The following is a 24440-nucleotide window of genomic DNA, read 5'->3' as shown; positions in this document are numbered from 1 at the left end:
GAAGGAAACGTCTGTATCTGTATCTAGACCGACCATGATGCCGGCATAAGTGTTAAAAAGCTCTTCCGAACGATCTAAACCTATATTTTCAGATTAATTTCGTTTTTGAATTCCGTTTTCACGTACAATAGTCATGATGTGTCATTCTACAAAAATAACAAACCTTGTTTCCAAATAAGTCACTGCAGGTACAAGGTACATGAAACTGTATATGTTATATTTTAATTCTACTGACTTTCATTTCTACATTGGAAATAGTAGTCTTAGTATTTTATTGACGTTAAACACAACACATGTTTTGATGACGATAAAAACAACACAGACTGTGATGACGATACACACATTTTAATGACACCACACAACTTGTCCCGCCACAAGATATTATACAAATCAAAGGCACTCAATCACGTGCACTGCACGTTTTACAAATACACAAAAATATTAATCACAATAATACACAATTCAATATCACAATTACTTCAAAGATTGCATTGTATAAACTAATAATCAAAGTTAATGAAAAACGTATGCTTCTTTTAATTACTGAATATATAAATATATATGAATTTGAAAACTGCGTCTAAAATCATACATTAACATTAATATATTTCTGGAGCAACATTAAAATTTCATTATGTAAAGTCCAGAGATAAGCTGAATATCTAAATGAATATCTATTCAACGGAAAACAATAGACAGCAATAACAATATTACTTGCTACAGACATATTAAAATATGATTTTACATTTGAATAATTAATTTTTCTTTGTTTTCATGGTAAATACTCAAATGTGATTGGTCGAAAAATTCTTTTCATTCTTCTATGAAAGAAATTCCGAGAATGGCGCGAAACATGTGACGTCACAATACGACAATTGACGTTGCGTATTGATTTGAGAAAAAGAATCCCATTTAAAACCAGTCAAATTGTACATAAAACATGTTTTAAATTAGAAAATCATTTTCAAAAATTAATTATAAGCGTTGATGTCAATTTTTTTAGGCTTTTACGCGGATTCTTACAGAAGTTTGCAAACAAAATTTGTTTCATACCCCGATGAAACTAAAAAAAAAAGGACATCAATGCTTAAATATGCGATACTTACATCAAATCAAACCAATTACTTCACGAGGTACAATCGTATTTCATACAGAACAATCAACAATTGGTTCTCAATAATTTGTTAACACTCAAAACAGAAGCAGTTACGATTCCCTAGAAGAAGATATATATATCTCAACATATTAAATAATTTCGTAAAGTATGGCCTTAATGCATATCATTATGTTTGTCATAGCATTACTTATTATACAAGGAAAACAAAACACTAAAATATTAGCGAATAACTAAATTTTAACAGATTAGCGCAATGATGAACGGGGAGTCAGCAATACTGCCTTAGAAAACAACGTACAGAATCTGCAATTAGCGCTATCGTAATTTATCGAAAAGCGCTAAAGTAAGAATACTGCTAAAATGTCTAAAGTTTACAGTTGTTCCCTTCTGATAAAAATCTTCGGAAGGCAAGAAGTCGGAGCTAACGGATTTTTTTTTAATTTATATGAAGTTATCTCCCGTACTACGCAAGGACTATGGATAGGACTTGGTTGTTTGTTCAATTAATGTCATAACTAATCAACAGTAGACATATCTATACATACAAAGACTATTCGACCATTCCCTTTGTTTGGAACATTTCTGTCTTTCTGTATAAAGTAATATTTTAGTATTCAAACTACAGTTTGACATGGTGTCTTACGCACTAAACAAAATTGCTCCTCTGTGACGCTGCTGTATAACGAGCGATAATGTGGTAAATCAGTATTTCTTAAACCAAAAATAAATCATCATTTGTATGTAGTCAACACTATATGCTTAATTCGGACAAGGCACATTTAGCGATGCTGTTCCGCACACCTCGAGTTTTACTGTTTACATTTGTATGTGCACAACAGAAAAAGGACATTATCTGTTGATATGTTTTTTCGATGTTCCTCTTGGGTTTACGCACGCAAGTCATATGGGATGTATGTGTCATATGATTATGTAGAATGATGAAAACAGTGTAGTACAATAGCATGATGATCAATACACCATTATATTGACATCCTTATCCATGTATTTCTGAGTGCGTAATCCTTGTTTTGATATTTTTTCCGGATATATTACGGATTTACTATAGTAGGTTATTATAACTGAATTGATCGATGGCCTTCCTGGATCATCTACTTCTGTTTCCTAAACGAGGCTGGACTTCCATCAATCGCAGTAGAAATCAGTAGGCTGTATTCGTCTATATAGACAGATGGAAAACACCATCCCTAGTATCTAGAAAATGAGGAAAACATATTGTTTCTAAATTTATATTGCTAAATTCAGGTGAAATTTCTAGCTCACGGTCCTAAAATGCGTTTTTCAAGAAACATTACATGCATGAAGAAATTACTTTTTCAAAAAAAGTAAAAAAAAAGATATAATAATAATAATAATAATACAAAAAAGCCCAGAAATCCTGAATCTACTAAAAGAAAACATTGTCTAGTTAAAATAAATTTGACGGCTGTATAATAGTATAGTATAATAGTTAATTACTGACCCTTATCGATTTTGGAAGTGCCAACCTATTCGCAACACGAGATATGAAAGTGTGTATAATCTATATAATACATACCATTACGAAGGCAATCCCTGAAAGTACTCCTAGCAAGATTTTCACATTCCGCAATAAAAATCCTTCAAGCTGTGTGTAACATCCCTAAAATAGTAACATAATTTAAATGTAGATAAAAAAACATATACAAGAAGAATTTTGCGTGCTTTAAGGAAAGATAATTCTGAATGCAATCAGGAAAAGAGAACGGAAGGCGTGGTTGCGTTATATAGACGTGATTGCCTGCTTTAGCATCCTTTCTCTTCGCTAGGCTGCTTAGACAAGCCAGGGACACAATCTTTGTCAGGATCTGGACCAAACGAGCTCTGATTGGTCAATTCGATCAACCAATCGGTGGTTTGATTTCAGGTTCATGATTCCCTTTGTTTACAATGACAACGTGTATGAGATGATATTTTTACGGCGTTTTATGACACATTTAGTGTGGTAAAATTATTCAAAATAGTTCAAAAACATCTTTAAACGGCTACTATTAGGTAGCGTGTCAAATAGAAGGTCCAATTATCATACGCTGTCGTGATGTTGAAAGGAATGGAAATTTTGAGCATTTGCTTAAAATAACTATATTTGATTTGAACATTCAATATACTAGCAGCGGTTTATACAACTGTTTTCCATGGACTCAAAGTTAATAGTCTCGATAACTGACCATTTTTATGCAAGACTAGAGAGCAGTGACTGAAATAAAAAGATGTTTTTTTCAACAAAATTCCAAGACGTTTTGAAAATGAATATCCCCTGGTCTTCATAAATATCTGCCAAACAAAACGGCACGATGAATTGCTCTGACCTGTCTTGTTTTTCGATGCGAAACTTAGTTGAGAGTTGAAAAACTTTGGCAGGCAATCATATGTACGTGAGATATGGAGGGGGGGGGGGGGATTCGGAAGTAGATAACAAGGCATATCAACATCAATCAAATTTGTACTCTGATGAAAAACTGCATGTATATCAACATCAATTTACTTGGAACAAAATATCGCCAAAACAAAAACAAAAAGCGGAAACAAACCAACAAAAGCCCCTGATCAATTTTGATATTCAAATTATAAATTACATTTGTGAATTCAGAACAAGAACGTATATAGAAAGATTTGAGCCATCATCATATATAAGAAAGTAGAGAGGATCGACGCCATACACGTATGTATCAATTTCCACGAAACAATTCAATTTACCTTTCCATACAGCTGGTCGTTGGCCTTTTCCGGGGGGACGGGAGGTCCGTACGTCGGGGCGATATACAAGGCATGGCCGACACACATGGTCCTGTTGGGGGTACTCGTCGGGTCAGTGCAGCAGCTGTCCGGCACATACTGAATAGGGACTGTCAATCAAACTTAGATGTCATCTAATGATGACGTACAGAATGTTGTTGTATGTTTATTTTTCCATCGTTCATAAAAGAGAAAATATGGGCATTGCATCCTCACCACTTTACATACCAAAAGGGTGATATGGAAGGACAAAAGGAAATATGGATGTAAGTGTACCTATCCCCCGATATTTGCATTCTCGGTGTGTATTCTCTACTTCGCATTACCAACGAAATTAACGTTACACTCTGGTAAACTTTAGTCAGGCACGCAGAAATACATTATCAACAGAGGGTAATTTTAGGGCCTTACCGCCGATTCGGCACACATGCTTTTTTTTTTATAGACTATGATGCAAATCAAAACAACATGTGCATGTAGGCTTTAAATGTGTAAAATATATAGAGGATATTGAATGGTTTCCCGTTTAATATAACATATATTTCACGAGTATGACAGAATATCGATATTTTCATGAGTGCAAAGCGCGAGTAAAAAATATCGAAATATTCTGTCACACTCGTATGACGGAATATTTCGATATTTTTCACTCGTGCTGTATTAAACGGGAAATCTTTCAATATCCTCTATATATTACAAGTTAAACAACAACAATAACAAATATTCTATCAATCCTGTTTACTTTCCTACCTGTCAATCCCCTTAAGCCTGAGGGTGACCACGCCCTACTTACTCTGTTGGTTCTGGTACCACGCTGACTGCAGCTTGTAGAAGGCCCACGAGCTAGACGAGTTGACGTCCCCCTCCACACCACAACATTTGAACTGTAAACATAGCCAGGAAATGTATTGCGTCATACACATGGTAACGATATTATGTAAGCCGGTAATTATGCCATATATAGAGTGAATACATGGTCAGTGTCTTCAAATATAAGCTTTATTTTCGCGAGGGAAAAGAAAGACTAAAGTGGTGAGCCCTGGCGAGCCACTTTTGTCTTTCTGCCCCGAACCAAAATTCTATTCATCCTGCGACAGTCGTCAAAATACACATTTTTAAGTGAAACGGTATCTTTAAACGTTGTTTCACTTGGAAGTTGGTCTGTCGTGAAACGGTATCTTTAAACGTTGTTTCACTTGGAAGTTGGTCTGTCGTGAAACGGTATCTTTAAACGTTGTTTCACTTGGAAGTTGGTCTGTCGAATTGACGCACGTGCTAAAATTCTAAAATGCAGATGTTTTCTGTCACAGCCGAATACAGCAAAAATATTTGTGGTAGGTGTATTTTGACAATGCGGATGCTAGTTGCTGGATAAACATGCTTATATGGGGAAAATATGGCAATAGTTAAGACTTCATTTGACTTTGAACTGTATAAATATATTCCACGTCTTACTTATTTCGGTGATCTAGAACAATGATTTATGATTCCATACTGCTGTACAGATGTTATCTCATATGATCCTGAGGTACACGTAGCATAAAATAATCTATGACCCTGACCTTTGATTAAACTTTTTATATATCTTTCTGAATTTTGAATTTTGAATATACATTGCATGTAAGTGAGCGACTTTCTGTGACTTCAACCACGACCGACCAATCCACCTCGTTTTGATATACAACTATGCATGACCTACGACATAGAACTAACAGTCTTTTGCATGGGACCACAAATCGTGTGTCTAGATTAGTTTAAACATATTCTATTGTATCATAAATATACAAAGGGATCGGGCACAAGTTTTCCAACTTATAAAATTCCCTTTCCCAAAAACACAAATATTTACACAAGATGACATTAGAATTTACATAAAGTGATTTTATTTTTGAAAATGTGAGTTAAGAAGAGTAGAGATAGGGTGATAATTAGTGGGAAATGGAGGGAGAGAATTTAGAAGTCTCCTTTATTTACAATTTATTTTACTCTTTTTTAAGAATAATTAGAACATTTTTGACAATAAATTTTTAAAGTATTGTTTTTAGACAGAGTGAGTGATCTTTCTCGACTCAGCTGACATTTGTTGACATTACACTGTTCCATACTTTCAGCTGTTGAATGTTCATCATATGTCATGCCATGTTTTGCTTTACCGTTGTTTTTCCTTTCCTTCTGATATATCCCAAATGCCATATGAATCGAGAAAGATCAAAGACGCTCTCCTTAGTTATATATACCTATATATCATTGAAGGAAGATATTTGATTAAAGGAAGAGAAAGAGAGCTGATAGGGGGTATGTGTCTAGACATACCCCTATAGTACTTACGATTTGTTGCATTGAGTCCCAAGCCTCTGTGACCTCGGGTTCGATCCCGTAGTCGGTGAGCAGTGAGCCTCGCAAGTGTTTGAGGGTATACTCCTCTATCTGAAAGGAAAAGTAACTCGTTTTCAGACATAATGTACGCAGGTCGATAGAGACAAGGCGCACTTTCCAGATTTATATTTGAGGGCCTTAAATTTAACGGAAATCGGAAACTTTAAAGTTTCACAATGACGTTAGACTAGGGTTTCATACAGGGAAATTAGTTTTTCAATGCAAATCTTATACGTACCTTTTCCCGGAATGCATAAACCAGCACAGCGCTTACCACGAAACCCACAAACATCATAAAGAGGAGCACGAAAAACTGGAAACAAAAGTTAAATAATATACAAGTATTATACTGTAAAATACTGTAAAGTTATGTTAAAATACTACTATAACAGGGGGAAAACTGGAAACAAAAGTTAAATAATACAAGTATTATACTGTAAAATACTGTAAAGTATTGTTACGTTACTACTATTGTACAAGAAAAAAACTGGAAATAAAAGTTAAATAATACAAGTATACAGGGTACAAGATAGTATGCACGTCCATGTTAGTACACTTCTACTAAGTATAGATATATAAGTAATAGTGTCGATATTGAGTGACGTCAGAAAGAAGAATTCTCAAGTGATATGAAGTTATAATCCAGATAAGTGGAATAAGAATTACGTATTTACAACAGGAGTTTACATTACACAAAGGCCAGACAAGGAACGCCTTCAAGTGCTGCACAGACATGATAGCGAGGCTGTCCCTGACAGGTAGTGACGTCATACTCACGGTAACTAGCATACATCGGACCTCCTTGATAGCACCACAGCATCCGAGGAAGGAAAGCAAGATGACAATGGCCCCGGCGATGATGAGGAGAAGGGAGAGAGTCACAACGAGGTTCCCGCCAAGAACAGATGATACCCGTGTGATTCCAACATGGTTTGTCTTGGTATATACACCAAACCCCACTAAACAACACCCCGCGATCTGTGATGAAAAAAATATTGCATTTTAACCTCTGTAATTTGAAAAAGAGGTCATTTTGACAATTACTTCAAGAGATGAAGACAGATTTCAGTTTTGTGAATTTCGGACTACCAATCAATGTTGAAACCGGCAAATGGCATGATATTGATAATAATGGAAGAAAATATCCACCCTGTTACAATCAGGAAAAATGGCAACGAATTATATTACTGTCTTGAGTGTTCATCACTGTCTGGTTACAGAGATTCACGAAAAGATATATATTTTTGGTTGTGTCCAAAAGTAATTGCGTTTAACGAATTGATGAATACTGCTCTTATAAAACACTAAGGAGACAGGGTACCTATATCAGAACAATTAATAGCAATATTTGTTCTCCTTGATTAAATGTGCGTTTACTATGAAACAGTACTTGTGTACTACCGACTACCAACACTATAATTTAATGTTTCTCTATACACTGTTTGGTGAAAGAGAATGAAATTCAAATTGAAATTTCCCAATAAAAAACTACATTGCACATTCCAGATATGTTAAAGAGTCGTTCAATACCTAACATTTTAATTAAGCTCTTGTTTCGGAGGCAAGACCATTCGCTATCTGATTAAACTGCAAATTGCACTGCAAAAATGTTTCCATCGACAAATCTTTGCGGTTTGATCAAAAGTTTGAAGCAGAATGAGCATAAGAACCCATGCAATAGCATAAGTTGATGTCTGAATTGTAGTTTTTAGGAATCTATTTTCGAGATTTTTTCTTCCCGAAAACAACCAAAATTGAGGCATAACCTTTACAAGTATAATACGAATCCTTCGATAATGTTTAACAGTTTCTAGATAGAGCACAGGTAATATTCAATACTCTGTTTCACTAGAAAGAAAATAAATAGAGTATGTAGAGTTTTACTACAAGTACACGTAAATATGATTCCTCCTTTGTTTTCAAGATCGTCGGAATCAAAACTACATTGTTGCATTGTAATAAACAACCTAGCTCGTAATTACTGTATATTAAAATTTTCATAGCAAATATGTTATACATATGAAACACATAACAATTCTGCTGAAATGTACAGAATGTTATGTCAAGGATTATGATCAATAAAAGAACGTTTCTTTATTGATAAGAAAATTTTGCATGCATTATATGCAAAGAAATGAGTAGTTTAAACAGATTTTATTTGAAAATATTCAAAAAGAATTGTACACAAGTTGTACAACTCATAAACGTCCTTTTCCATAAACTTGTATACAGTGGTATTTACAGTTGTCAGCTAATGTGATATAATATAAAGATATGTATATATAAATTAATACGAGGATTGATTGATATGTTGTGAGTCTCGTATTGAAGGAAACACCGTTGGCAAAAGTGTATAGATACTGAAGGGGGTTATGTTGAAAAATAATACAATATATCCGGCAAAATTCAAATCCTTCAATATGAGGCTCACAACATCCAAATTTTACACCAAGTTTATTGAAATCTATTAAGCAAATACTAAATACTAAAGTTAGTAGTATATGATAATCGCATGTCGTATTAATGGTTCAGTTTTCTGGTTGCCTGATCAATCGTGTCAAGGGCTCAGCTTCTGTGTTGGTCATATCAACTCTAGCCACGTCCACCGAGTCATCGGCACGATTGACCACGCCCCACACTGATTAAACCAATGACTAAATTACTAAGAACATATCACAGCTTTAGTAGTGGACTAAGAAGCATATAATTTCAATGTAATTCTAAGTATATCAGAACCATGAAGTGTGTATATGTGACATTACATAACTGCGAATGATATAACATCCACAATTTACATTTAACATCAAATACATCAAATAATGTAAATTCCATCCATGTAAACAAGTATGATGAATATGAATGAGTTATTACAGTAAATAACATGCACAGTATAAGAAATAATAATTGTTTACCTGATGCAAGTTTTTAATTGATGTTTCTATACAAGCAATTTCAAATTTGAAGCCTACCATAAATATTTATATCATTGTTGCAATGATGTTTTTATTGTGTTATATTTGTGTCAATTTAATTTTAGCAATAATAGCGATTAATGATATGTCAATATTTTCATTTTCCGACATGCCACGTACTGAAAAGTACTTTGAAATTCTATGTAACGCATTTAATTGTGTCTGGTGACTAATAAAATCTGAGAAGCTGTATACTTACTACGATGACGATGTTAAATAAGAACATGGAATACTTCAGAAACTTCCCACAACCGTCCACCGCCATGTTTACGGAGAATGCTGGGAAATAATAAAAAAAATAGTATGTTTATATACGTGGTCTATGTGAGGATGCATCATACAGAGGTTTGTTACCAAGTGGCTTAATATCTATAAGAGTATATACACCATGTACTGTACTTGGAAATTCCACTTTGAACTTCCGTATGTGTTAATTCGTCTAATGCAAATAATGTTTTGACGCGTCGAGAAAGCATCTATAAATCGTGCGATTTAAGATGGTCGCATTATATTCAAAAGTTCATTTTATATTCCATGAAGAGTCCCTACTTTATTTATCAACCACAACTAGACCTACATCGATGGGTCCTCCCAAGACCCATCGATGTAGGTCTAGTTGTGGTTGATAAATAAAGTAGGGACTCTTCATCGATCGATGGGTCCTCCCAAGAGGGGCCGCGGTGGCCGAGTGGTTAAGGTGTCCCGATACTTTATCAATAGCCCTTCACCTCTGGGTTGCGAGTTCGAAACCTACGTGGGGCAGTTGTCAGGTACTGACCGTTGGCCGGTGGTTTTTCTCCGGGTACTCCGGCTTTCCTCCACCTTCAAAACCTGGCACGTCCTTAAATGACCCTGGCTGTTAATAGGACGTTAAACAAAAACAAACCAAAAAAGTCCTCCCAAAATAATCGCTATATAGCTTTGTTGAACGCAACAATATACCAGAAAGGCGCCTACTCAGAACTCGATGCCATTTTGCCTTGTCTATGCCACTGCTGATAGATTTGTTACAAGATACGTAGACAGCTTGCAGGCACGGGTATAAAAACAATATATGACTAATAAAACAACATTTCACATCAGACAACGACATAATCTCATTTTCTTAGCCTAACATGTAAAAAGCCTTTTTATTACCTGGTATAAATAACCCACGTGCAGGTGTTTTGTTGGGTATGATTTATATTTAGTGCATTTACTGTTTAACAGATGCATGTGAGCTAGACAAACAATGTAAACAAAACTATGGACATCGGATACTGTTGTGTATTGCCTTGGAGATACACAGTATAATGAAAATCTACAGGTAGAGGAGAGATAAACATAATTTTATATATATATCTGATCTTCTAAACAAATGTTGTTAATGATTCATTCTGTCGACGGATCTTATATTTTTATTTAGAAATGGAAAATAATTTTGCACAAACTGCATGCTAATATATTTAGCACTATTTGTCCAAGATGTAAATAACATTTTAGCTAATGTATCATTTGATAAAGATCAGTTATGTAATAACATTACAGAAACAGTTTTAAACCATAGGCGTTTTGATAATGGAGTCACTGTGTTGTGTAAAATAGGAAAAGGAGATCAATTTGTCCTTTCATTAGCCCTAAGGGACTACAAAAACTGTCGAGCCTTTTGTAAAGGTCCGGGCATTCGTAGCTTCTTTTGAAATAACCTTCTAATGAAGAACAGGGCGTTCAAAGTGAAAACGACGCTCAAAGATGAATGGTGTTCTTTACTTTGTAGAGCTAGTGAGGATAATGAAATAGTGAGAATGCACCCCTGTGATGTTGATGACAGCGGTAATACGTGTAGATATGAGTTCTCTGAGGTGCAATGATCACAGATGGTTACTAGAAAAACGTTAACAGAACCAGTACATTAGTATGCATGCAATGATATCACAGAACTTAACATAACATACATCGCCATGAATTTAGGTTTCCAGTCTGGAGACCATTTGCGCTGGTTATATAAATTCATGTGTGCCAAATGCTTCAAATATTATCCAAAAACAACCGCCACTTGCTAATAACATGAACGAAATTCCTACAATCTTGGAAACGTACGTTACAAACCTGCGTTCGAAGGTATCCCAAGATTCTGTATGGAATGTTATTTATATACATTATGATATGTTTGGCAAACTGCTTTAAACTGAGATGTTCGCGAATTCTAAATTTCACAGTATAACCACTTCTCATTCTCAACGAGTGGATTTTTTGAAGAAGATAACAGACGCACTTGAAGAGCTATTTAATGGCCATATACTCAAAATGGCGGAGGAGTTCCTACTACGTATTTTATGGTTTTCAAGCGACTAACATAACAGACATTCATTGGGAAGTAAGAAGAAAACATATGGCTATTCTATGTTACTAAAGGGTTTATAACTATCCGAACAACTAGTAAAAACATTTATGTCGGTTAGGAGCATGAGTGATGGTCGTGGGTCAAAAGAGGGTTTAAAGCGATTTTTATCACTGTGCTGTTTTTGCAGGTGCATGTATATTGGGGCTACTAATGTCTCTAACAAGTAGAATTAAGTTAAGTTTTTATCGTGAACATAATGGCATTTAGTAGTTAACATTAAATTGGACAATTACGGTTCGGTGATAACATCAGGGTCGTTTTAAGGATGCATGCACATCCCTTTTTCCACTTCTTCAATTTAAGTTAAGGGGGTATACAACCCTTCGCCAAAATCAATTTTTGAGAACGCAGAGAAGTTTAGAAGTTAATAATTTGTTAAAAGTCAACCTTTTGGTTGTTAGGCGATACAATCTTAACTAGTTACTGTATCAATACTGATGTCTTCAGCTGTTATGTGATAATGATGTCTTCAATAAGCAATTTTATTGTTTTGAAACGTTTAAGTATCGTGCATGCTTACTAAATGAGTCACCGACTTGGGAATAGTCTAAGTAGTTCGTCAATTAAGACATACATTGAATGCTTTGGCAATTTACACCTACATTCAGAAGTTGGGTGTACACTGTATTCGGTAATTCGGTAACTCGAACATGCATTCAGTTGTTCGGTAACTCTGGTCAGTATTCAGTAGTTCGGCATTTTGGACCTTATTCGGTAGTTCGGTAATTCGGACATGTATTCAGCAGTTCGGTCATTCGAGACATTGATTAAAAATTCGGCAGTTTTGGTCTGTAGTTCGGTATTTCGAGTCTGTATTCAGTAGTTTGGTAATTCGGACATGCATTCAGTAGTTCGGTAATTTTGACCTGTGGTCAGTAGTTCGGTAATTTTGGCCTGTATTCAGTACTTTGGTAATTCGTACATGTATTCAGTACTTTGGTAATTCGGACATGTATTCAGTAGTTCGGTTATTCGTCATGGATTCAGTAGTTTTGTAATTCGTCATGTATTGAGTAGTTCGGTAATTCGGACATGTATTCAGTACTTTGGTAATTTGGACATGTATTCAGTAGTTCGGTAATTCGGACATGTATTCAGTAGTTTGGTAATTCGGACATGTATTCAGTAGTTCGGTAATTCGGACATGTATTCAGTACTTTGGTAATTCGGACATGTATTCAGTAGTTTGGTAATTCGGACATGTATTCAGTAGTTTGGTAATTCGTACATGTATTCAGTAGTTCGGTAATTCGGACATGTATTCAGTAGTTTGGTAATTCGGACATGTATTCAGTACTTTGGTAATTCGGACATGTATTCAGTAGTTCGGTAATTCGGACATGTATTCAGTAGTTTGGTAATTCGGACATGTATTGAGTAGTTCGGTAATTCGGACATGTATTCAGTACTTTGGTAATTTGGACATGTATTCAGTAGATCGGTAATTCGGACATGTATTCAGTAGTTCGGTAATTCGGACATGTATTCAGTACTTTGGCAGTTCGGACATGTATTCAGTAGATCGGTAATTCGGACATGTATTCAGTACTTTGGAAATTCGGACATGTATTTAGTAGTTCGGTAATTCGGACATGTATTCAGTACTTTGGTAATTCGTACATGTATTCAGTAGTTTGATAATACTGGGTTTGTATTCAGTATATCGATGATTTGTGCTTAAATTCCGCAATTGATGAATTCGAGTTTTAGCTAATAAGACCGGTATATAAGAGACCAACCAACCAATTGTTTTCCCATAGACCTTAGTGTTAACGTTTTGGATTATTTCATTCAAATGCTTGAATTAAATATGACGATTATGGTTTATAACAAAAGTTTAGGGTCTGATATAACACCTAATCAAAAAAAAAAGTTGGGTCCTTCAGCTCAAATTTTCTCCAGGGTAGCCATTTTGAAAATAGGTGAATTTCGCAGTAAAAATTCTCAAAAATCTTAAATGTTTACCTGTTTACTATTATTACGTGAACTTTTGGGAAAAAACCAATCGGACTTAAGAAATTTATATCAACATTTCTTATTGATAGTTACCTATCAGGCTACATATCTATTTTCTCACTTCATAACATACTGGCCAATCAGTGGCTGCCAGACATTTTATCCTTGGCTCAACGTTCTATACACAGGGGCTGTTTCAAAAATATATTTTTTCAATTGGTTGGTTGTTCCCTATAAAGTTTACGCAGGTTAACTTCCCGAGAGGCCGGTGTCCATTTGTGTCGTTAGGTAGACTAGAACATCAACCAAAGAGATTATCGGACTTAGGTGATAAAATAAGTAAAACTCACGGAGAGAGTTACCTTAACCGTTCATTCTATAATATATTCAATGTAACAAGCGTCAATCTCGCTAGACCGTATCGTCCCTAATCTACCGCCACGCTGTCAAACTACAACCACCGTTGACCTTTCGTATTTTATCTATATAATGCTCCTTTCAGGAGAGTCTGTATAGAGATGTGAGTCGAGGATTTCACGGCCTCGCTGTGCATCATGCTATGGTAACGATCCGTTCCACAGTAATCACGGATATTTCTGAACGCGATGACTCTAACAGACAAACCACCCATTATCTAGTAGGAAAAAAACTAAAAATAGATTCGTTTTGATAATATATTGCAACAGTTTACCTCGACACCGCACGTACATTGTATAACTAGTATCGGTCACGTGCCCGTATTTCTTATTAATACTTGGTATCAGATAGCTAAAAGTTCCTTTCTAGTTGGAACTTTAGATTATAAATGACCCTGCCCTGTAGGTTAAGGTAGTGCAATAGACAGGCTATCCCCATTGTCTGACGTAAAACGTAATCACTTAATCGGTAATATTTTTCGTGGGTATAAAATTTCGTAATTCACCGTTTGTCAGAAAACACATTTTACGCTAATTATAATGTATTTGACAGATTTAAAAAAATGTTATTTTATACATTTTTATTAGATTTATATCTGAATATATTTTTTTTCATAACAACCATACAAAATACAGTACTGATTAATCATTCAACGAGTTTTTGATATGGTCTATTTTGTCTCCCCTACGATGAAAAGTCACGAAAGTCTCGCTTACTTAAGTAAAAAAAAATAAAAACAAAAACAAAAACAAAAACAAAAATTTGTAACACCAAAATCAATTCGTAAATTTGAATCAATTAGCCAATGAGAAACCCCTGCTTTGAAAAAATTGATTGTTTTCGTTCCGCTATTTTTTTATCTATTTTTTTTAGTTTCTGTACTCTCCACCTCGATTCGTTTTAATGCGCGCAACTTAGCGGAGATAAATGTCACTAAGGCAGGTAATCCAGTCTTCTCCATATCAGGATTTACACGCTCGGTGAAGACATTCGGCGCGCGTGCCTTCATTTTACGGGGTTTAACGACCTCGCAACAGCCAGGATGAGGACTGGTGTCAAGGTCATACTAACAGGTCGGGTCGTATGAGGATTGGTGTCAAAGTCACACCAACAGCCTGGGTCATATGACAGGTGTCAAGGTCACACCAAAAGCCTAGGTTGTATGAGGACAGGTTAACAAGGTCACATAAACAGCTTGGGTCATATTAGGACTGATGTCAATGTCATTCCAACATCCTGGGTCATATGAGGACTGGTGTCAAGGTCACACAAACAGCATGGGTTATATGAGAACAGGGTTTGTGGTACGAAACTACATCTGGTTCCGATAACATGGTAAGGACTAAATTATCTTCGTTATAATATGTGAAACATTCAGAAAAAAAAATAAAGATAATTTAACCCCGTGTCCTTGAATGCTGGTCAAGTGACCTTAACCTCGATATAACAAGGTAGCGAGCTTTCGAAATACGGATTTACCTGTACGAGAGCAAATAACTCCAGTTTACATGAATTATGCCACTTTTACTGATGACTATCAGACAGTGACTACCGTAATAACGGTACATGGGTTTTTGGGGTGTTTTTTTTACGATAATCGCTTTTAAATGAAACCGACAAAACCGACAAAACCCCGAGCTTTTCCAAAATCTTCAATGGTTTGATGTCAATTTCTCACGGCCTTTTTGCCGCCAGTGTAGATTTCATTATTACGTAACATTGTGTATTACTGAAACAAACATCTGCTGAACTGTATGTCGGTCTAGCACTGGCAAACTGTGAGGGTGGGGTATAATCCTGCTCGAAAGAGGGAGTTGTTGTTTAGTGGTTAATGATAGCTCACGTGTACATGTAACACAAACAGAGAACAATTGAATAACACTTGTTATTTACTTAAAACAAATTCCAAGAAGAAAGAGCTGGGACTGGCGATGTGAATTTACACAATATAACGTAATGCTTTGTAACATAACTGAAAATAATAGGCTAGATAATTTTTTAAATTACAGAGATGCGTTTTAAAACCTCTTGTCTACAGTAAACATGACGCTAATATCCATGGTATGGAAAATGCAATACAGAATGAAGTCACTTCTTTTGATGTTACACAATTTACCATTTAAAATATGGGGTTCGTGATAGCTTCGCGATGTTACATTAAGCGGAACATGTAACTCCTGTAGGCATGCAGTCAAAGCGTATACAGTGTATAACCGTATTACGGTTAATATCAACCATTATCGTCGCGTTCTTATCAGTTTAAAACTAATCGGTGCTACAAAGTTTCATTCTGTCGTATTTATAGGGCAGGTCTACGTTCAAATCCAAGGGCTCTCAATATTTACCTTGCATCAGTGTTAATGCAAAGCCTCTATAGCTATGTTTTCATATTATGTGTATTGCATGATTTGAAAAGTGATATTCATAAAACAAACTTTCATATTTAAATACTTGTTCTTTATATATATATTTTAGCTAAAACGACTATTTAGACAGAGAATGGAAGATCATTTTTTTCGAATCTTGAATAAAATAGCAAACTATGATAAAACTCGAAAATTAAAAAAAAAATTAATGAAACATTTTGAGTACATTTTCTTGGTCGACAGAGCTCATAACATCTATGTGTTTCATTACATAATTTCTATCTCCTACCTTTTTTAACCGCATTCTGATAGTATTTACAAAAAATAAAAGCAGAACCTGAAATCATTTTAAGTAGTGCAATATCATCGGCAACCATTTTTAATACCCATGAAATAGAGGTGTTTCTCGCGCAACCAATATCACCATAGATCGTTACACAAATGCGTTCGTTGGTGTTACCTTAGCAATTCTAAACGCGCTTCTTATCGCGACATTACTTCATCAGAAATGGACTTGGTGTTTTGTATCATGTGGATTGAACTGATTTCCGATCACGCCAGCATCAAACTGTTTTACAATTGTATGAAACCCTGCCAAATAGGGAGACGTAGCAATAAAAAATACAGTAGAATATCGTTATCTCGAATCATGCCATGGAAAAAATCGTGATACCAGAGTATTCAAACTAACTGAATATACTTGATATATAATCTGTACTGATGTAACTAAATTTTACTTCGAGTTAATCAGGGTCTTCGAAGATATCGAGATAACAAAGTTTGGCTCCAACCAACGCCAACTGTCGGCTTACATGGGAGGATGTGTGTCATAGTTTAGGTGTGTATAATCTAATTAATTCTTGTTTGTTTACTTGTTTTGTTTTTCTTTTTGTGTCCCTTTTACTACGAAATGAATCATCATCATGTGCGAGGGTCGTGTTTTAGCCAATTAGAATGTGGCACATTTTGTTGACAGGAAACTAACCTTTCCGCAAATCAGGATCGAAAATTATTGGTAAAAAAAGACAATACATGTATACATATTTAAAAAAAAAATCCTTTGTGGTTTATTTGAAATCATTAACATACTTCAGTTAAGTTCATGTAATTAAAAATTTATCTCGATTTAATTTTCACACAAACAATTGTTAGAAAATGTGATTTAAACTATTTCACATAGGATAAACATTGCTATTATATAGGGCCTACCCACGTTAACATGTATATATATATGGATCGTTGATTGGGAAGTTGTAGCAAGTCCCTGTGGTACAGTGAACTGTCCCTGTGGGTTAGGAAATATTTTCAAGAAAATAGGAAACGCGTTAAGCAGTATAATGATAATTACCACAGGGACATGACACGATTCCCAAACCCACGGTCAAAATACAAAAACATGTAATACATAGGGTTGCTGTATTGGAAATTCGTGCCAAGTCCCTGTGTTAATTGTATATACCACCTTTGTTATAGCTTAGGTGTAAAAACTGTTTTATCTTCAAATGGCAGGTACATCATAGTAATTTGTCATTCTTATGCATGAAACCAATCAGATTCATAATGATGATATGTCGATTTTGCTATTAAGCCTCTATGAAGTTGGTCTATTAAAGCGCGGTTTAAACGTAGTTCAGGATGACTTTAACAATAATTGCGCCATATAATCCTACATTATGAATAATAGCTGTTTTGCGGCTTGGTGGTAATCCAGGTATCACCGTCGGTATGCGAGGCGAGTTTTTCTAAGGCCAAATGTTTAGATAATGTCTACATTTTACATTTATCGTGACTCGACAGAAGTGCATCCACTTCACAATTTGTTTTGTTTTTGTTTAACGTCCTATTAACAGCCAGGGTCATTTAAGGACGTGCAAGGTTTGGAGGTGGAGGAAAGCCGGAGTACCCGGAGAAAAACCACCGGCCTACGGTCAGTTCCTGGCAACTTCACAATTTACATCCGTTAGAGCATATAAGATATAAAGGGACCTGCTAAAGAAATCTGACATTTTAAAAATTGTAACAAAAGTCAAAAATTAATTTTCAATGATCCGGTTCGGGGTCGAACCTATATCTTGTGAACTAGTTAGAGGTACCAGGTTCGATTACAAACGGAGGTATAGAAAATTTACTTTACTGCAGATTTGGTGCTAGTTTCGTGTCCTTACTAAGATTATAGATGATGGGGCCAGTCTATGGCGATTTAAAGTGCTGTCTCACTGAAATGTCATACCCGGACAATGCAGCATGACGCCCAACTAAACTGTCCTTACCGCCAATTCTGAACGACCAGCAGAAAACAACAAGTTCCAATTTGATAGACTATATCACTGCGTTCTAAAAGTTGTTTCGGCCACGTTTTATTTCCGAACTCAATAAATAGGACCCTCGGTACCGCTGATGAGTCATAAAAGGACAGCCGGTTGATTAATTTTACTTAATGTACTTGTACTCTATTTTTAACAATTTGATATATAAGAGGACTCGAATATTACCATTTGTAAGATTCACCCAAATACATTACCTTGTATAGTTTTCCATATTGATAACGAGTATGGACGTACTCACAAATCACCTCGTCATCAATACATGTGGAGCGTCATACACAGATGTATATACGTTGACCACTGTAGGATTTCTCTCGTTTTAATGTACATTTTATCCTGCAACTGCCACCGCATTGTCGGAATACACCCACCGTATATATTTTTGCTGTATACGGCAGTGACGGAAAACAGCTGTATTTTGGAATCTTAGCACGTGCGTCAGTTCGACTGACCTACTTCAAAGTGAAACTACGTTTAAAAGGCGAACATATTTCTGTCATTTTTGACACCGTTTCACTTCAAAATGATTATTTTTATGTCTGTTGCAGGATAAATAGAATACATGGTCAGTGTCTTAAAACATAAGCTGTATTTTTGGCTCGGGACAGAGAGACAAAAGTGGCTCGCCAAGGCTCGCCACTTTTGTCTTTCTTTACCCTCGCCAAAATACAGCTTATATTTTAAGACACTGACCATGTGTTCTCTATGTCTAGACTAGGGGGTTCAAGGCGTTTACATAAAACTAATTAGTTGTTTTATTGTAAACCAGGATAATCTTTTCGATTTGTTGTTTGTATTCTTCGTAAGCTTTATTTATTTTACAACTGCGAAACAAGTTGTATTATCTTATATAAATCACGCTTGTTGGCCCGGATTGAAGCGCGCGAGGGTCTTACTGAGGAAGGAAACATCAGGTGACCCCATACCTTTTCACGTCCGATCGTGGAATCGAACCCCGGCCGCCTAGGTGAAAGGTAAGTGTGTTACCACTGTGCTACCAACTGCTCTTGTATTCTTCTTCAGTTCCAATTCAAATCTAAAGCTACCTCTCTGCTCTATGAGAACTGACCTACAAAACTGAAATATCATAATATTTGCGCCAAATAGTTAATAGCAAGCTGAACTTGAGAATAATTCGAAGTTGTCGGATTCAAATAAATTTTGGGTCGGTCGATCATCTTGAATTTGAATTGAAAACAGCTTTAATCAAAATCGGTCAATGTTACAATGTTTGGCCGAATTTACATTGGCTAATCAGAATTGAAGTCCGCCATCTTGGATTTCAAATGACCAGGGCAATTTCTCCCAAAGAGCTCTGCGGCCACCTTCCTTCGACAATCTCTCCCAGAATTATCAATCTGACAAGGAGACGGACCACAATACTCTCTTTAAGAGATTGAGACCAGAAAAAGAAACGCTGTTTGTAGACTTTATTCTTTAAAAGTTTAACATATCAAAAACTGATAAATGAGAAGCGGACTCCATGTCATGGCTATAACTTATCTTAATCATTTTCCATCCCCAGTATTCTGAAGTCAGACCGTACGTAATACAAAAGATTATGGCACTCCAATCGCGGGGAACAAAACCTGAATTATTACTGTGATAAATACATAATTATATACAGTAATCAGATCGATAGCTTTGAATACCACTGGAAATAACAGTTATGTTGTGCACATGACCGGAAGTGCTTAAGTAACTGTGGAAAGACCACATGTGGAGACATGTTAAGATATGTAACATTATAAGTGCAGAATGCGATGGAAAACAGAATCTCATAAACTTACTTACCGGTTATTCACGGTATAGAGTTGTCTGGTCGTAGTTACGGACTGTCCAGTATATATCCAGTGGTCCAGTTGGAAAGTTGTGTGTGTGCCTCCTACAGTGTGACACACGTGTTAAACTACACACATGAGTAATAAAGTCACTCATCCACGATCCGTAGCCGCACGCGAGGGCACCTAGTCCGCTAGGATCCGAAGTGGAGGCTGAATGTATCCAGCTCTCAAAAACGATAAAAAGTCTACACCATCGTCATCAGTTACCATGACAACGCCAAAATGTTACAAAGTGGGGCTGATCTGCGCCATAGAGATGCAGTGTACAGCTGTTAGGAAAATATGGCAGCTTCTGCTGGCGTGGGGTCCAGTCTAAATATCACGGTGATTAGAGCGAGCGAGTTTTAGTAATTTATCGCTAGTCGTGTGTTTGATTTGACACTGGGGATGCTGTTGTAAGTGTACGTATTTTATGTAAATGTACACTTATCTAAAGAGGCTCGCTGTATTCATGAGTGGAAAGGTCCCGATGATTATATATGATGTATTAATGAGTGTTGCCAATGCCTGAAATCATAGTGTTATGTTACTACGCTATTCCTATGTATACAAATGACTTTCACTGGAAATTACAGGAGTTGAGGAGAAAAATATATTCTCATATCAAAAGTAATGACGCGCTCCTTCGAACCAGCCTTCGCAGAATCTGTAAAGGTTAAATAAACAGTTCTTTACTCCTTGTTCAACCTTATCTAGTATCATATTCATGAATTAATTTAGCATGTCTTCAAATATATCTATTCATGTATTTGTAAATTACTGCTCAGAACTGATACCAATTGCCGACAACGTATCCATGTACTTCATCTATGTCACGGGATAACCTAAGCTATGATGACGTTAATTCCTTGGCGCACGGTAGCTAGTGACCTTGCAATTTGGTCTCTCGTTAATCCCTATTCTATGGTTATCATGATGCCTTAACCTTTGTGCCTAAGTATTGTGACATTTCCGTAATCCCTTCACATGCTTTTCAGGCACTTGTTGCCATTTTTTTTTATTATTTATTAAAAAAAAAAAAATCTTTCTTATTATTTATTTTTTATCTTTATTTATTTAGTTATTTATCCCGTAATAATTATCTGGTGACATTTCCATTAATAGTCCAGTTCTCGATTGAGACTGTAACCATGAATCTATCAAAACAAAATTAGTGGGTGCGACGAATCTATAAGAGTTCCGCGATATAAAAATAAACAACGATATTATAGTTGTTAAGAGTTACTTCCCTTGTCAAAGTATTGGTCTGCGAATAAAAGTTGCTTCCCTTGCCAAAGCTTTGCTTGTCGAAGAAACCTTGGTCCCCGAATAAGAATTGCTTCCCTTGTCAAAATATTGGTCCAAACTTAGAATTGCTAAACAAGTCGGATTTAGGCAATCCTTTATGCTGAGGACGATCTTTAGTTTGGCTGTATGTAGACGTTTTTCGGCTGGAGGTGAATGTGGGTACAGCGAGATACTGTCTACATCCTCAGTCTGATGTAGAGTGTGATTATAAATGGCTGCTCCCAACGAAAATGCAATCGGACAATCTCGGGCCTTTCCGGCAAGCTCGGAAGAATACCCGAAGAGTTCCGATTGACCAAAATGTAGAGGTTAATCAGTGGAATAATTTCACACCTGAACGAAACAGTTTTGGTTCGTTGCCATAGAAAAGGAAAACAGTTTTCGTTCTTGTTTGATTTATGTCCCTTGCGCTGCTCGTCATTTCACGCATCATATCATCCAAGTGTAATGTTATATTTATAATTAGCTTCCCACCTCTAAACATAACCGAAACATCAGACGACTTCTTACAACATAGAACGTCATGTTGATTTATCCCTATATGAAGAATATCGGCGTGATGTAGCATTACCGATACTAAAACAATATACACTAATTTTATCTATAAACAATAGGGTTGGATTATAAAATGACGAACTTAATCACTCCACTGAACTGCTTGGAGACGTACAGTGTACAAGATTTCAGTCTATGATGTTTTAAAGCGACTATAACTGTAGATTTCATACTCAGTAAACGGCGATTTCTTCATATAAATAGTAAAATAGGTTTAAGACATAGCGATGCCCGAGCCAATACCGTAAAAATGTTCTATAGATACATGTTAACGAGTTTTAAATCGCTGTTTGCCCCAGTTGATGTAAAGAATGCTACACGGAGAAAGCCGAATGGAGTCACGTGCGAGTGACGAGACCGCACAATCGGAACACCTCGGGTATTCTTTTCAATAATCCACTTCGTGTTTTTCCGAGCTTGCCGGGAAGGCACGAGGTTGTCCGATTGGTAGTTACCTAAAAAATATTATAGGACCTACCTAATTGTGATGTTTTAACTTTGCTTAAAATTTCCTAAATCAAAATTAATATAAAGTACAATTAATATTTTCTTCATTGTTTTGTTATTATATTTTTGTTTGTATATATAAATGAGTGTTATTGGTCCGGCTTTATAGATTATTATTCGTTTTTTTATGTTTTTTTACTTAGTATACGAAGGTTCGTGTTCGTTATATTTTGTTATAGTTGCGTTATTGAAAGTAATTGTCCAAAGATGGAATATAGAAAAAGATAATTGTACAAGAAATGTAAATAATCCGCAATATTAATGGCCCTTGGATACACTGATTACACAAGGGATTGTGTCTGTAAAGAAAAGACAAGCACGTGCACGTTTTTTTCAAAAGTGATACCCGAAATACCCCCGAAAAAGAAATCAGCCCAAATCGTAACCATGTCAAGAACCAAGGGGAAATTGAACCACTACATATATTGGCATTGTTGTCAGTTCAGGCAGTATCAAATGGATAATGTTAACCCAAAAATGCTGTCCGTGTCTCATCACTTTTATACCAACTGAGATAGTATCCTTGTTGTTGCCAAAACGTGAAAGACACCACCTGATGTCCTCGCACAAACTATGATGCCCTGCTTCATCTCACGTTTGCCCCAGTCATCTCTTTTGCAACGGCATGGACCCTTCTACAGAGGTTAGTGCTGGAGTGGCGAGAATCATTAGATTCTCAGTTACGTCCCTAATCGTGTGAAATAATCAATGACCTGTTAGAAGTGTCGCATATTCTGTCACAAAACTAGCTAGCATTTACCCTCAGCTTATTCTCTCTAGAGAACTCTGATTGTGGAGCTTGAACAGGTTGATTCAAAGATCAGTCCTCAAAATCGACTCGAAATGCATCATGTGTTTTTCTGATATATACACGAAAACCCCAAAATGTTCTATTAATGTTCTGGGTAAAACTGAAAACAGATATTTCCTCGAATCAGTTTTCTTCTCCCCCTGGTATTTTCCATTCTAGTTTTTCTGAACACGCTCAAGTCATAATGCAGGCATTAGAAAAGTCCAAGTCCAGACCACTGATCTTTACCGAAGAACAGTTACTTAGCCACAGCGCTGTCTTTTCAGAAAAAAATCTTTGGGTAAAAGGTCACTGCCATATTAAATGGTACGTTCATATATGTAAATTTAAAAAAAGATTGCTAATCATAAGCTCAATGGAATATCCTTCTGCGGTCAGAAGAGGCGTAATTACCTTAAATTCATGAGCATCACTCTTCCTGATGGCTGCATTGTACATTCTAGACACAGTAGGATCGTTCTCTGGAAGTGAAAATGATGAAGCAATAACAAATAACATCATGGACATCTGACGTGGCTGGAACCAGATGACAATGTAGTCGTTAACCGTGACGTCAGAGATGATCTGCCATTGTTGGAGGCATCAGGTCTCCATGCTTCAAATCTGAAGCCTTGTCAGAGTCAAAAAGCCTTGACAGAGCTGACACTAAATCGCGAGGGATTTTAGAATCCTATCGTGGTTGTTTAATTATAGTATCAAAATGTTTCATTGGTGTTAAAGAGGCTCTACTTAGAACTGTGACTGTTTGTTTAA

The 24440-nt window shown here is 36.0% G+C and overlaps 1 protein-coding gene across 2 annotated transcripts; it reads right to left on the bottom strand.

The window, feature by feature from the left end:
• Positions 1-997: 997 nt before the first annotated feature.
• Positions 998-20964, bottom strand: LOC117330769 (leukocyte surface antigen CD53-like). 2 transcript variants are annotated; one of them, XM_033889250.1, is made up of 9 exons: positions 20478-20964; positions 9437-9516; positions 7043-7243; positions 6504-6578; positions 6218-6316; positions 4683-4773; positions 3851-3999; positions 2673-2756; positions 998-2329 (listed from the first exon to the last, which is right to left on the bottom strand). In XM_033889250.1, exons 2-9 carry the CDS (start codon positions 9500-9502, stop codon positions 2261-2263), a joined length of 834 nt encoding a protein of 277 aa, XP_033745141.1. In that variant the 5' UTR covers positions 9503-9516; positions 20478-20964; the 3' UTR covers positions 998-2260. The 2 variants fall into 2 exon arrangements, with proteins under 2 accessions (XP_033745141.1, XP_033745142.1); XM_033889251.1 differs by lacking the exon at positions 20478-20964 and adding an exon at positions 19610-19746.
• Between the last annotated feature and the right edge of the window lie 3476 nt (positions 20965-24440).

The sequence above is a fragment of the Pecten maximus genome, chromosome 7 (genome assembly GCF_902652985.1).
Source record: "Pecten maximus chromosome 7, xPecMax1.1, whole genome shotgun sequence".
Classification (NCBI taxonomy): Eukaryota; Metazoa; Mollusca; class Bivalvia; order Pectinida; family Pectinidae; genus Pecten; species Pecten maximus.
Note: the sequence above shows the minus strand (reverse complement) of the source record. Positions and strands in the feature narration are given on the sequence as shown.

What these genes read in the sequence shown, in the direction of transcription:
- LOC117330769 (XM_033889250.1), bottom strand. Translation starts at nt 9,502, where the DNA reads ATGGCGGTGGACGGTTGTGGGAAGTTTCTGAAGTATTCCATGTTCTTA. An exon ending in TCCGATGTATGCTAGTTACC is followed by an intron (nt 6,579 to 7,042) that starts GTGAGTATGACG and finishes TTTTGTTTCCAG; the next exon opens with TTTTTCGTGCTCCTCTTTAT. An exon ending in GTGGTACCAGAACCAACAGA is followed by an intron (nt 4,000 to 4,682) that starts GTAAGTAGGGCG and finishes TTTGATTGACAG; the next exon opens with TCCCTATTCAGTATGTGCCG.